This window comes from Ciconia boyciana, chromosome 6, assembly GCF_034638445.1.
Source record: "Ciconia boyciana chromosome 6, ASM3463844v1, whole genome shotgun sequence".
NCBI lineage: Eukaryota > Metazoa > Chordata > Aves > Ciconiiformes > Ciconiidae > Ciconia > Ciconia boyciana.
In genome coordinates, this window is record NC_132939.1 from 18,196,003 (window position 1) to 18,211,405 (window position 15,403).

At 41.6% G+C, this 15,403-nt stretch overlaps 2 protein-coding genes across 2 annotated transcripts in view; one reads left to right on the forward strand and one right to left on the reverse strand.

Annotated features, from left to right (window-relative positions):
* TSSC4 (tumor suppressing subtransferable candidate 4) overlaps positions 1-15,403 on the reverse strand; it is a 62,516-nt gene that overhangs the window by 11,659 nt on the left and 35,454 nt on the right. The gene's annotated exons all lie outside the window — the stretch shown is intronic.
* Positions 502-15,403, forward strand: part of TRPM5 (transient receptor potential cation channel subfamily M member 5) — a 43,086-nt gene continuing 28,184 nt past the window's right edge. Inside the window, exons 1-6 of the mRNA XM_072864541.1 lie at positions 502-618; positions 2,208-2,388; positions 6,880-7,046; positions 10,427-10,607; positions 13,073-13,137; positions 14,992-15,183. Of these exons, the coding sequence (XP_072720642.1) occupies positions 502-618; positions 2,208-2,388; positions 6,880-7,046; positions 10,427-10,607; positions 13,073-13,137; positions 14,992-15,183 (903 nt within the window). The remainder of the gene's footprint in view (positions 619-2,207; positions 2,389-6,879; positions 7,047-10,426; positions 10,608-13,072; positions 13,138-14,991; positions 15,184-15,403) is intronic.

Below are 15,403 nucleotides of genomic sequence, written 5' to 3' on the forward strand. Positions count from 1 at the left end.
TGTTGGATAATATAAGTCATAGTAGCATGATGCATAACAACATCAAGAAACCATGACTCAGACACTCACTGACACAGCTCTACTCTTGCTTGCAATAGTTTATGGATGAGGCTCCTCTTTCTCTCTTGTAGAATTAGGCTCTGAGACACCCCACGTGATGTTGGACAGATTGCAGGATCTTGCACCTTGCAACTCAGCTTTCTGTCTGCTGAATGAGAGTTGAGAGAGCCCTACTCCTTCGTGCCTTTTTATTACTTAAGTTACATAGTTTTGGTGTGGAGTCTACCTCCTGTATATAATGTCCAACATTCGGTACAAACACCTCCAATTTTAGCTGAACCTTCTAAGCACAAGTAAAAGAATAAAACATTTGACTAAAATCTCAGCTAGATGTAAATTAATGGATTTTGTGGCCTCTCCAGTTCAAACAGCTTCTCATTTTCCACTTTTCTGTCACCTCAGTGAACACCTTGGTCTACTGGTGATCGCCTTACAAATTCAATGGAGGAAATGGAAACCAAGCTCTGCAGCAGTGACAAAGAGGAAGCTTTCAAAAGAGAACTACCATACTGCATAGGAGAAATAGACTTCACAGCTTCTGGGAAGAAACGTGGAAAGGTACAGCACTGAGAAGTTTTAACCCTTTAACACTATTGCTGTTGTTCAGCTGTTACTTCTTAGCATTAAATGTAGAGACTGTAATAGTGAGGGTCAATGTGCAACAGTGCAAGGCACTACATTGTCCTCAAAGTAGGGACCATACTTTCATGAACATGAATGTGATTTAAAATAAGGGCTATTAATATACAGAAATCAATCACTTGACTTGCACTGACATGCCACAGGTACAGTTGATTACTTTTTCCTTTCAAAAAACAAAAAACAAACAAACAAACAAATCAATCCTGTGCCCAGCTTCCTTCATTTTGCATCATTTCCCTGTTTTAACCTCTTTCTGACAAAAATTAATCACTATGGATTTCAACATTTTAAACATACTTTTGAGCCGTTTCAAGACTTCCCTTAAAGTTTCTCTCTCTGTTCTGCTAATATGCAGAGAAGGATGTACATGGACAGACCCACCTCCTCACTAGTCCCTTGCATACATTAGTGCTAGAGCAGAAGGAATTCCTAGGATCAGAAATCTGCCTTAAGATTTTGTTTCATCATAAAGTCTTAAGCACGAAGCCAAAATATATACATATCAGGAAGAAGCGATAGATTCATGTAACATGTCCTTGAAAAACAGACATGAAATCAGGCAAATATTTCAGCTAGTGCAGTGTTGTGGTTTAGCCCCAGCCAGCAACTAAGCAGCACACAGCCGCTCGCTCACTCCCCCCTGGTGGGATGGGGGAGAGAATCAGAAGAGTAAAAGTGAGAAAACTCGTGGGTTGAGATAAAGACAATTTAATAGGTAAAGCAAAAGCTGCGCACGAAAGCAAAGCAAAACAAGGAATTAATTCACTACTTCCCATCAGCAGGCAGGTGTTCAGCCGTCTCCAGGAAAGCAGGCCTCCATCACACGTAACGGTAACTTGGGAAGACAAACACCACCACTCCAAATGTCCCCCGCTTCCTTCTTCTTCCCCAGCTTTATATACTGAGCATGATGTCATATGGTATGGAATAGCCCTTTGGTCAGTTTGGATCAACTATCTTGGCTGTGTCCCCTCCCAACTTCTTCTGCACCTGCCAGAGCATGGGAAGCTGAAAAGTCCTTGACTAGTGCAAACATTACTTAGCAACAACTAAAACATCCGTGTGTTACCAACACTGTTTTCAGCACAAATCCAAAACATAGCCCCATACTAGCTACTATAAAGAAAATTAACTCTATCCCAGCCAAAACCAGCACATTCTGAAACAAGAAACGCCTAAGAAATTTGCTGGCTTTGCTAGACTGCTATGGAACTGAAGGCAGTTCAAGGGGAATAGCAGCATTAAAGGAGAGAGCGATATGTCAGTCTGCAACACAGAATTAACCCATGGAACTGACTCAATTAGTGAGATGACAATTATACAGAACCCTGCTAAATTCATCCTAGTGTTTACTTCTCTATCAGGTCTTGCTCAAATAAATTTTTCTTAAATAACCAAGCTGATAATAAATTTTTCTCTGCATGAACAGAGAACCATGAACAATATCTCTACTGTATCCTACTGTCCTATTGTTATTCAGTGTTTTTTTGTTTTGTTTGTTAAAGTTTATTAAGGTCCCGAGTACCACTCATCCTGGAATTATATTCGAAGTTATGCTCAACAAATGGAAGCTACCTGCTCCCAATTTGGTTGTCTCTTTAGTAGGGGAAGAAGAAAATTTCCAGATGAAGCCTTGGCTACGGGACACCTTAAAAAAAGGACTTATAAAGGCAGCTCAAAGCACAGGTTAGTGCTTTAGGCTTTAAAGAAGGAATTTATATTCCTACTGGATTCTCACACCTAGCATCCAGGGATCTTTTAATGTCAATAGGCCTGCTCACATGATTATTTTTGGAAGTTCAAGGCTTTGCTGAATGCAAATTACAACCTGTATTTACATAGCTTTGAAAATGAAAGTAATTGTATTAGAAATTGCAAAAATAAGTTATTTCAAACCAAATTACTCTAGGTAACCATTCCTGAAGTGTAAAATTACCTGATGTTATTCCCTCAGAGATGACATTAGAGAGAGAGCATGAGATGGGACCAAATATCTTGTCCCTCTTTGGTGCCATAGCAAAATAATTCTTAAGAGAGCATAGCAATTTGACTTCAACAAGAGTGAATTTAGGTCAAAAATAAGAATTCTTGTTTTCTCCATTCTCACTTTTTAGCTACCAGTCAAAATCATGTTACAAGAGTTTTTATTTTTTGAAGATTGTTTTCTTCAAATCTAAGACTTGAACAGGCTTTGTTAGTAAAACAGACTATGATTAGACTCAAGTTTAAACAAAAAGACCTTGGTAATGTATAAGACAAAATAAGTCAGCTCACTTTCTCCCTGGCTGTTCACATGAATGACAAGAGTAGTGAAAATGTTCTTCTATGAAGGCATCATCCTTCATAGGAGTTCTTCTATGAAGGAGACAGACGACAGCCCAGCTGAAGTGCCTCTACACCAATGCACGCAGCATGGGCAACAAGCAGGAGGAGTTGGAAGCCATTGTACATCAGGAAAACTATGATATGGTTGCCATCATGGAAACATGGTGGGATGACTCGCACAACTGGAGTGCACCGATGGATAGCTATAAACTCTTCAGGAGGGGTAGGCGAGGCAGGAGAGGTGGTGGGGTAGGCCGATACGTTAGGGAGTGTCTGGATAGTTTAGAGCTTGATGATGGTGACGATAGGGTGGAGTGTCTATGGGTAAGAAGCGGGGGAAGGCCAACAAGGCAGATATTGTGGTGGGAGTCTGTTACAGACCACCCAACCAGGATGAGGAGACTGACGAACTATTCTATAAGCAGCTGGGAGAAGCCTCACGATCGTTAGCCCTTGTTCTTGTGGGGGACTTCAACCTACCGGATGTCTGCCGGAAATACAATACAGCAGAGAAGAAACAGTCTAGGAGGTTCCTGGAGTGTGTGGCAGAAGATAACTTCTTGACACAGCTAGGGAGTGAGCCAACTAGGGAAGGTGCCCCGCTGGACCTCTTGTTCACGAACAGAGAAGGACTTGTGAGCCATGTGATGGTTGGAGGCCGTCTTGGGCAGAGTGATCACGAAATGATAAGAGTTTTTGATACACGGAGAAGCGGCAAGGTGGGTCAGCAAAACTGCCACCTTAGACTTCCGGAGGGCAGACTTCGGCCTGTTTAGGAGACTGGTCGACAGAGTCCCCTGGGAGACAGCCCTAAAGGGCAAAGGAGTCCAGGAAGGCTGGACATTCTTTAAGGAGGAAGTCCTAAAGGCACAAGAGCAGGCTGTCCCCAGGTGCCGAAAGACGAGCCGGCGGGGAAAAAGACCGGCCTGGCTGACTAGAGAGCTTTGGCTAGAACTCAGGAAAAAGAGGGGAGTCTATGACCTCTGGAAGAAGGGGCAGGCAAGTCAAGAGGACTACAAAGGTGTAGCAAGGCTGTGCAGGGAGAAAATTAGAAGGGTGAAAGCTGAGCTAGAGCTCAATCTGGCTGCTGCTGTAAAAGACAACAAAAAAATACTTCTTCAAATACATTAGCAGCAAAAGGAGAGCTGAGGAGAATCTTCAGCCCCTAGTTGATGGGGGAGGGAACACAGTGACCAAGGATGAGGAAAAGGCTGAGGTACTTAATGCCTTCTTTGCCTCAGTCTTTAATAGTAGGGCCAATTGTTCTCTGGGTACCCAGCCCCCGAAGTTGGAAGATAGGGACGGGGACCAGAATGGAGCCCCCATAATCCAGGGGGAAATCGTTAGTGACCCGCTGCACCACTTAGACACTCATAAGTCTATGGGGCCTGATGAGATCCACCCGAGAGTACTGAAGGAACTGGCAGATGTGCTCACCAAGCTCCTTTCCATCATTTACCAGCAGTCCTGGCTAACTGGGGAGGTCCCAGTTGACTGGAGATTAGCAAATGTGACACCTATCTACAAGAAGGGCTGGAAGGAGGACCTGGGGAACTACAGGCCTGTCAGCCTGACCTTGGTACCGGGGAAGCAGATGGAGCAGATCATCCTGAGTGCCATCACACGGCATGTAGAGGATAACCAAGGGATCAAGCCCAGCCAGCATGGGTTCAGGAAAGGCAGGTCCTGCTTGACCAACCTGATCTCCTTCTACGACAAGGTGACCCACCTAGTGGATGAGGGAAAGGCTGTGGATGTTGTCTGTCTAGACTTCAGTAAAGCCTTTGACACGGTTTCCCACAGCATTCTCCTGGAGAAACTAGCTGCTCATGGCTTGGACGGGTGGACTCTTCGCTGGGTAAAGAACTGGCTGGATGGCCGGGCCCAAAGAGTGGTGGTGAATGGAGTTTACTCCAGTTGGCGGCCGGTCACAAGCGGTGTCCCCCAGGGCTCTGTGTTGGGGCCAGTTCTGTTTAATATCTTTATCAGTGATCTGGACAAAGGGATCGAGTGCACCCTCAGTAAGTTTGCAGATGACACCAAGTTGTGCGGGAGTGTTGATCTGCTTGAGGGTAGGAAGGCTCTACAGAGGGACCTGCACAGGCTGGATCGATGGGCCGAGGTCAATGGTATGGGGTTCAACAAGGCTAAGTGCAAGGTCCTGCACTTGGGCCACAGCAACCCCATGAAATGCTACAGGCTTGGGGAAGAGTAGCTGGAAAGCTGCCTGGTGGAAAAGGACCTGGGGGTGTTGGTTGACAGCTGGCTGAATATGAGCCAGCAGTGTGCCCAGGTGGCCAAGAAAGCCAACAGCATCCTGGCTTGTATCAGAAATAGTGTGGCCAGCAGGACTAGGGCAGTGATCTTGCCCCTGTACTCAGCACTGGTGAGGCCGCACCTCGAATACTGTGTTCAGTTTTGGGCCCCTCACTACAAGAGAGACATTGAGGTGCTGGAGCATGTCCAGAGAAGGGCAACAAAGCTGGTGAAGGGTCTAGAGCACAAGTCTGATGAGGAGCGGCTGAGGGAACTGGGGTTGTTGAGCCTGGAGAAAAGGAGGCTGAGGGGAGACCTTATTGCTCTCTACAACTACCTGAAAGGAGGTTGTAGAGAGGTGGGGGTCGGTCTCTTCTCCCAAATAACAAGTCATAGGACAAGAGGAAATGGCCTCAAGTTGCGCCAGGGGAGGTTTAGACTGGATATTAGGAAATTTTACTTCACTGAAAGGGTTATCAAGCATTGGAACAGGCTGCCCAGGGAAGTGGTTGAGTCACCATCCCTGGAAGTATTTCAAAGACGTTTGGATGAGGTGCTTAGGGACATGGTATAGTGGTGGACTTGGCAGTGTTAGGTTTACGGTTGGACTCGATGATCTTCAAGGTCTTTTCCAACCTATACGATTCTGTGATTCTGTGAAAAGCATTTAAAAACAAAACCAAACAAATCAATGTCTGGGAACATGCACGGAAGTGGCTTTCATTTAAGATGACATTTTTTTCCCCATAGCTTTATAAAAATACCTGCAAAACAAAGTGAAAATATCTGTAAGCATTTCACAGCAAGCTCTTGCTTTAGCTTCACTGGTCCAGACAAGATTGTAACAGTTTTGCTTTTTGTAATGAAACAGCCCAGTACCAAAGCTCTTTTTGGTACTTTTGTACCACACATATTATCTATCTCCAGCTGCCTTTTATACTTAAGACTGGACAGCATCAAGATCTCCAGTTCCTTTATGTTACATATTTGAAAAAGCTTGGTTAGCTGTTTACCTAGGGTTCTCCAAATTCTTTGTCACCATAACAATACTGCTGTAAATCCTGCTCTCCTGAAGAATTCACTCTACAACACACACAAGAACAAGAGAAAGAGAACACCAGATTACGCAGGTTATGCCCAAGCTCTTCTGCTACCAGGTGATTGCATGGAACTGTTTAGTCCTCAGTTCAAGCCAACCACTTCCTCCACCCTGTCCCTTTGCTCTTCCTTGTGCAACAATCAGACCTGCTTGGTATAGTGATGTTTCTGCTCATATTTAGACAGTAAGTGAGTCTAGACTGGACACAGCATTCTTGATGGGTGTATTGACATCAGAGTAAAGATGGCAATGTTGCATCACACGATGTGTGAAGCACATTTGCTTGGGCATATTAATTCTTCTTGTTTTCCTTATTAAAGTCTTACATGCTTTGTATGTATTTTAATTCTAAAAGTTACAGTCCAGCAAGACCTGCCTACAGTTTATCTATCTAAAAAAAAAAAACTAAAATCCAATCCTGCAAGTAATGTTACTTGACACACAAACATGTTCAATTATAAAGAAATTATCTAACTATTTTTAAAATATAATTTCAGGTGCCTGGATTTTTACCAGTGCTTTACGTGTAGGAATAACAAGACACTTAGTGCAAGCAGTCCGAGATCATGCACTGGCTAGTACTTCATCCAAAGTAAGAGTGATTGCCATAGGAATAACTTCACTCAGAAAAATTCAGCACAGAGAAATTCTGGACAACACAAAGGTATTTTTCGCTTATTCTACTCATGAGACAGGATTGTTCAGAAGTAAGCTACACCTTTACAAAATTTGGAAGTAGTAGGCAGAACAACGTTGATCTAATTTAAAAACAAAAGTGGGGTTTAAAGTGTGTTTTGGGGGAAAACAGAAATAAGGAGCAGGAAGAATTGTTAGACCCTAACGATTCTGTGCCCTGCGCACTCAGTATACTTGGCAGCAATTCTGCAAATATCCAGCAGGTGACAGCATTAGACATTAGCTCAGCGACCAGAGTAAGGCTCAACGTCAGGAAAAAATCATGCATCATGAGGTACCTTTAATATTTTTTTCCCTTGTCCACTTACTGCAGAAGCACCTGCTCCAAGCTATTTCATGAATACGGTAAAAAGTATATTTTCTAGTATGGAACACAAGCCATAAATATTTCAAGATCAAGTTTTCTTAAGTATCATTGAATTGGTATCTAATATGCAAAAACTTGCTGAACACACCAGCCCAAAAATGCTAGCCATGCAGGATTTCGTCTAGTTATTGGGAGCTCTAGGGACTTCAAAATTCAGGTCAAAGCAATGAAAGTTCTTGGGGAAAAAAAAAAACAAACCTCACCCAACAAAACAGTTGCTGAAAATGTCAAGACAAGTTGATGATGAATTGACCTGGAGGTGGAGAAAAAAAAAAATTATGGTATGACCTTCCTGTCAGTGGATATACAGTCTGTCCTAAGCAGAATATTATAACAATAAAGTAGGTGTGTAATGACAGTGAATGACAGTTCCTCTGTGCTATTTTATTTCCCTGCAGAAGCTAAGAAACAAATAACAAACACAGCCCTTTGAACTCGCACCTAGTTCTTCTCTCAGATAGGCTAGCAAGTACCAGCTAGCAGCTGGGAGACTGCCAGACCATATCAGCAATTTATTGTCACTAGGCTTCCCTTTTTTCCATCCTTTTTGCCAAGGACAGCTACCTGTGTGCTCTACCAGGCAGGACTTTTTAGCTGGAAGACTTTAACCTATTTCTGTGGCTGAACTGCTCCAAAAGGACCTCAGAGGAAAGAACTCGGTTCATTGCATTTGTGGATTTTGTTTAGGAAAGTTGCTTTGGCAAATGCAAACTAACTAGTTCACCTCCCTCCCAGGCCAAGTGATCAAAATGCATCTGGATCTTTCCCAACCAGCAGCTACAAAACAATGTCACTGGTCTTTTTATTGCATCAGATTTTCTCCCCCTTAACTAAAGCCCAAATTCTTTGTCAAGGAATATTTCATGTAGAGCATGCCTGACCTTATGACTTTTGGCACTGCTTCCACCCAAGACATTCTGGATTTTAGTCAGTAACTTTAAGACAAAGGAACTATAGACAGGGATGTTGGTCTAAACCCAGTTCTCTTTACACTTGGCACTAACACAAGCAGCTTGTTGTGTAAAATAGAGCTAACAATCCACACTACCAAGAAAAAAAACAAGCCCTGAAATCGGTGGATCTCTCCCATCTCTTCTGCGTTAATGGTATGCTTTAAACATCATTGAAAGGTCACTTCCACGTTTCAGAGGATAAATAGGAAAATCCGTGAGGGCCTTTTTCAACTGGTTGTTGTGCCTCCAGGTCCTAATCAAAGGCCAGATCTTTGGCGAGCAGGCTTAATGTTACATGGCAGCAGAATATAGGCACACCCTCTTTCAAAACAAAATGTGAAGGCAAATTAATTGTGTCAAGAAGCTTTCCCCAACAAATGACAGACAGAGAGAAGGAGGTAAAAGAAACTTGTCGCACTTGCTGTTTGTAAAGGACATGCAAATTTACTGCTTTTTTTCCAGGAACAGCCTCTGACATTCCTACTCTTCCCAGAGCTGCTGACAGTTAAAGAAGCCATAGGAACACACCTGATTATAGCCTTTTTAACCTTGCTTTGAAGGAGATTTCTCTTCTTCAGCTTGACTGTATGCAGCTTCATTTCAGAAAGCCACTTAGGGGCATACTATGCAGTGTGCTCAATTTTTCTACCTGCACTGTGAAGGAGCTTGTCCTCTGGGTTAGTTAATGTTTTTATGCCTTAGTAGTGCTGCTATGAGCTCCTGGTGATATGTTCACTGCCTCTCCAACATCAGCCTTAGCCTTGGCTGTGGAGAAGAACCTGGATAACCCCTGGGTTGGACCCCCCCAGGATTCAACTGGGCACCTGCTCTTCCTAGCAGACACTGCCAAAAGCTGAGATTAGGAAAGGTTCTACATAAGATATAGCTCTTAAAAACCAGAACATAAATCTCTCTGCCATACCTTAATGACAACTAGGTTACTTGCATAGTTACACTGCTATGTCTAGAAAGGCATTAACACCTGTCTGTGTCCACAAAATCAGTGGGAGGAAAATGCAATACACAGGCACAATAGCCAAGCTGACAGTCTGAGTTTTGTTCATCAACTCAAAGGCTGCAGGAAAAGAGTTGGAAAAGAGGCATGATAGAAGGAAATGCAGATTTTAAACAATTGCTTTAATCTGGCTTACTTGCAACAGAACAGTGATTATGAAGATGAAAAAGAATAACCAGGCATTTACAGCCTGGCTTGCAGCTAGGAATGATATATCAAAGTGGATGTGCAACAGTGGGAAAGAAAGATTTATTAAGGAAGTAAGGGGAGCTTGAAAAAGTGTGTGTATGGAAGACCATATGTAGCACAATCCTTAGAACAAAAGACTATAACAGGGGTTCTGTTTTACCCAGGCAGTGATTTTATGCAAAAATAAATTAATAAATAATTTCAAGATATAACACCCCCTCACCCAACATAAAAGATAATAAGATTGCACTTTCTAAAGTCTGTCTGTCACTCACTCTTTTAGAATGCAATTTCCAAAATGAGAATAACCATTAGACCTCATATAACCCTGTCAATTCAATAAAACTGCATTTAAATTGGTATGGACATATAGCAGGCTAACTTATCTATTGGGCTAAACATGGACAAAATGCTACTGAAATGAATAGGTTTGCGCCTGTTTATACCAGCTAAGACTTTAGCCCTCCGAGACATTACAGCTCCATCCACAATTATTGGGTCTCATGGCCCCTTTCCATTTGTCCAACAAACATTTCCGAAATCTCAGAATGAATGCCTGCATTCCAGAGATGATGACTGATGTCACTATATTTTGCAAAGCCCAAGAGGGAAACTTCAGGGACTTCAGCTTTCAGTCCTGTCAAATCTGGCACCTCTCAGAAGGAACACATTCTCCTTCTCTACCCTTTTCAAAGAGTCTATTCCAGGGTCTCAAAGGTGGTGTCCTATGTCATGGTGCAGACAACACAAAAATGGGGATGAAGCACATAAAAACATGGACTGTGTTTTGCAGAGAACACTAATATCTCTCATCCTCTCTCTAGAATGAAAGTCTTGTACACTACCAATCAGATGATAGTATCCAAGGCCCACTGTATTCCCTGGACCACAACCATTCCCATTTTATTTTGGTGGATCACATAACACCAGATGAGCCAGATGGAACCACTAAGCTACGTCTCACCTTGGAAAAGCATATTTCAGAACAGCGTACTGGTTATGGTGGTAAGTAGACTCTATATAGGCATCCAACTTGAATAATACTGATATTACAGTGATACTTGTGGGCCCCTGGCCTTAACAAAGGCAAGTCCAATCCTCAAACTGGACAATCATCTACATAGGCAAGATCAAGTAAACACATTTGTCATTATGTAAGAGGCAGAACTAAGGTGACTTTTGAAGTTGAGAAAGCTGCTCTTTGAACCAAAAATTCTGACTTCTATAATATCTCCTTAAACATAGTTCAAAGCTGATCTTCAAAGCATAGCTCAGATTGCCTTAAAACACAACAAATGGAAAATAAATCCAGCTTTAAGTTCCTTAACAAGTGGCTCTAAGAGATGGATGTTCATTGTTGTATACTTTTATCCCCTCTCACACACAGGGTCTTGAATTGCTCCCACACTGGAAGAAAAGACTTGTTCCAAAGCCCTGTGAAATATTTTAAGCCGTATTTATTTCAGGATAAAATCTTATCCTGGGTAAACAACGTAGCATCTAATGGCCATCTAAATCTATGTGACCTTTGTTTATAATGAGAACTGAGTATTGGGCAGGCCTCCTACTGCCATTTGTGGAACTGATTCAGTTGTAGTGCTAATACAATTACTTTTACCTTTCCCTTGTTTCTGTAATACCTGCAGTGCTAGCACAGCTGAAACAGAAGAGAGAGCTTACTTATTCGCACTTGTATGCGTCAATGGAATATTCAATTACGTAACCCATAGTATGGTTGCACAGATGTACCTGAGAGCATGAATGCACCTGAAGAATGCTTATCTGGTCACTCAGATAGGAAAGACCACAGGTGGACTGTAATGGTCAGCTGAGGTTGCAGTACTGAGAATTAGAAAGTAGCCTCATTCTGCTTGCAAACCAAATCTGTTTGAAAAAATCTCAGTGGAACAATTTTCTGTCAAAAAATGCTGATTCATTTGACAAATATTTCACTGGAACGTACTGAATTCAGTGATATCTTCTATAAACAAAACCCATGTCATTCATTTAAGCTCATTTATATTCAAGCTGAGCAAAGCAATGTGACTTTACTGAAGTAAAACACTTTCATAAGGTCATGCAGAATTTCCCTATTTTAAAAAATACCCAGAGGTCATTCAGAGGAAATTTTTGATATGCTGAGTATTATTTGCAATTAAGGACTTCCCATGTTCCCAGCATAAAGTCACAATCCCTCCCCGCCCCCCCACTAAATTTTATCTACATCTATGGTAAATGAAGACTATTTGAAGCCATAATCCTATCTTGAGGAACCTGTGGTTACAGAGCTCACTCTTCAAACTAGAACACCACCTTATAGAGGTATGGCAATGCTATGCCATTCACTAAAACAAATGAAGTTACTTGCCAATCATGTCCTGGCTACAGCTCAGTTCTATCTTATCTCTGTAGTCATCCCACAACAGATCCAACAAGTAGTAAGTGCCTATCTGTACACTGCTCTGGGAGACCTACAAAGGGAAACATAAAAAAATTGTTTGAACCAAATGCCTTTTATCTTCCAATTGAAAGAGGCATTCATCTCATGATGCTACTGTTTTGATTGAGCTCTTTTAGGCCAATCTATAGTCACCTTTGGATTACAGAGTTCAGCATTTACAGTACAAGCCATCTAGAAATAAGTGGGCCCCTGTGGGAGGATGGCTAAGGACAGGGATGACTACATCATTTCTTCCCCTGCTGCCGTGACATGTTAAACATTTCATTAGCATTTCTTTTAAATGTATAAGATTATGTTATTAATCATCACCACATTAGACTGTGCTGCATGAAATTCTAAGTTGTTTAAGCAGAGTAATAAAGAGTATATGGTTCCTATCAACTCATATCTGACTCATGTCACCCTAGCTCGTCTACATAGTCAGCCTCTTCATATTCTTAAATCCTCCTTTTATCAGGCTTTTCTCCTGGATTCTACTACAGCTTCCTGCACATGCTAGGCACATGCATGACACCTGGGACAAACTGACAGCTTTTCACTTCTAACTGTATCTTAATATAAATAATGGTAGCTGCCTCTCTGAAAACCTAACAATCTTGTCTTGCACCCTAATACAGCTCCATTACTCCACTATCTGATCACCTTGCAGTAAACAAATACCTTAAAAAATCAACAGTGCTATGACATACAGAAGTGCCAATAACCATATTTTGCAGCTGAGGTGTACTGAGGTGAGAACAGACTGGGCTGCTTGTCAGGGATCACACAAGATGTCTGAGGCAAAGGCACCTTCATCTCGAATCTTAGACTAGAACCCTATCTGCTAGGTCACAGTGTTATTCTCTTCCTTTGCCACTTGCTTCTGCAATTGCCTGCCTTCTGCAGGCTCACATTCTGGTAGGTACCAAACCAGCACATAACAGGAGAAGTATTTTCAAGGGGTTGTCAAAACCACGATAGTTTTGTGAAAGCTGTTAACTTTTTAAAAGTTAAACAATTTATTTCACAGGAACGGGTAGTATTGAGATCCCTGTGCTTTGCTTACTGGTAAATGGAGGACCAGGCACACTTCAGGTAAGAAGCTGTTTGCAACTTTAGAAAAATAAATTAACTGGTGCTAAGTATTTAATGGAAAATTTGGCTGGATGACAAACACATGTATTGACACTTTCCATAAAGTCAAAATTCATATCTATACACCATTAAGGACTGAATTCTGTTAATATTAAATTTGCCAGTATTTGTTTGGGATAAATATTTCCTTTTGAATAGGCACCAGCTGATCATTAAAGCTTCCATTGCCAGCTTGTACAGTGGGAAGAAGGAATCCAAAACCAAAACAAACCCACAGAAGCCAGCTCCAAATCTAGGGAAATAGAAATACTGTGCTATTACTCAAGATCACATACAAAAAAAGATTAATCATTCAGTCCTGTCCAGCAACAGTGAGACAACTGTCTGTCACAGAGCTCAGAGGAAGTACAAGACCAGGTTTGCTAGATATGCCATTTAAAACTATAGTGTCCTACTTCCACTCAGCAAAAATACATTGTAGGATAGAAGACTGGAGAGTTGTCTGCTAACAATCCCATATCTTTTTCAGCAAAGGATCAGTTTTGATTTTTTTCCTGAGCAGTTCTACAACTTAAAGAATCTGTTAACTAGGAGATAATCTTTGATTTCTATTTTACTTTTACTGGTATTTTATTTTGCTGCTTTGTAGCAGCCTGTATGTCCACGTGGCATTTTTTTTAATAATACTCTCAGATGAAAAGGAATACTCTACAGTACCTTTAGAGAGACATTTAACCGTAATTTAAAGTTTCCAGGTGATGAGACTCTGCCACACAAGCTGGTAACCTCCCTCAGAATAATGACTCATTTCTGGTGATGTTTTCTAGTCTCAGTTTCCAGTCCCTGTATCTTGTCATAACTTTGTCAGCTGGACTAAAACACACACCGGTATTAGAAATCTTACTGTTTAAACTAGGATTATCACTTCTTGAGCTTTCCTTCTAGAAGCTGGATATGGCAGTGTTTTCTATATCTTGGGTGTTGAAAAATCACATATCACAACCTATAAATCCTCTTTACAAAGTTTTAGAGAACAAAGTGACTTGGAGACCAAAGGTGACTGGCTGGAGCTGCCCTAAATTTACATGTGCTGGGAATGGATAACTGATTGCACTTTTTTAGAATGTCAATCGCTTAAATACAAATTGGATAATACACACCAAGGACTATGACAGTTGTTAAAAAAAAAAAAAACTAAACAAAAAAAACCCCTATGCAACAAGCAAATTAACAGTTAGATTCTTACAGTCTCATTAGCCTCTTGCGTAACTCCAGAGTAAGAAATAGATTGGCAGGAAATAGTCATTGTTGCTATTATGATGCCACAGCCTCTGCTCTCCTCTCTCAACAACCTGTCTGACTCATTCTAATTGCACAATAGAATTATCATCCTTTAACTCTTGTAGTTGCTATGCTTCAGTGGTTCTTCCCTGTGGCCCAATGTTGTATTCTCACAGGCAAATTCCTGATTTTCAGAATGTATCACCAGGTTTAGCAGCCAGAGAGCTGCTGAGAATTTCTGTATAGTGCTCCTCTTGCACTTGACTATGCTGAAATACAAACTGCAGGGGAAAAAAAAAAGTCAGGGACAAAGAATTTTTATGCATGGTTTGTCCAAATCAGGTTGCTTAGCTACTCAGCAGATGTGTCTTGAAAAGAAGTACAGTCAGGGGCCTATACGTGGATGATCTGCTATGGAATCAGAAAAATCCCAATAGCTTAGAGGAGTCTGGACTGACTCCATAGTGAATCTCATTTAGGTATACATTTATTCCTAATTTGCAAGAAATCCTTCTTTTGAATAACATTTTCTTTCCATATATGAACTCTAAAAATGTACTTTTTAAACTACAGAGAATTTGCAGCGGTTTGGAAAATTCTGCTCCCTGGCTTATCTTAGCAGGGTCTGGAGGTACAGCTGACATCTTAGCTGTGTTCATGAACGACCCACAGCTTATCATGCCAGAAGCTGTTGAAAAGCAACTTAAGGAGAAATTCCCTGCAGAAAGCTTCTTGTGGGAGGACATTCTCCAATGGACAGCAACAGTGAGCTCATGTGTTTGATAATTACATGCATCATGTTCACAAGCTCTCTCCTACCATTTCTAGCTTTGGTAGTCCATTCAGTACAGGTTTGACAAGAAGCCACCCAGAAGTTGGGGGGGGGGGGGGGGGGGATACTCCAGTGCTCTGACACTAGAGTCATAGAATACCTCTCTAACATTAAAATCAAGTGCTCAGTTGATCATACAAACTACTTTGTCCT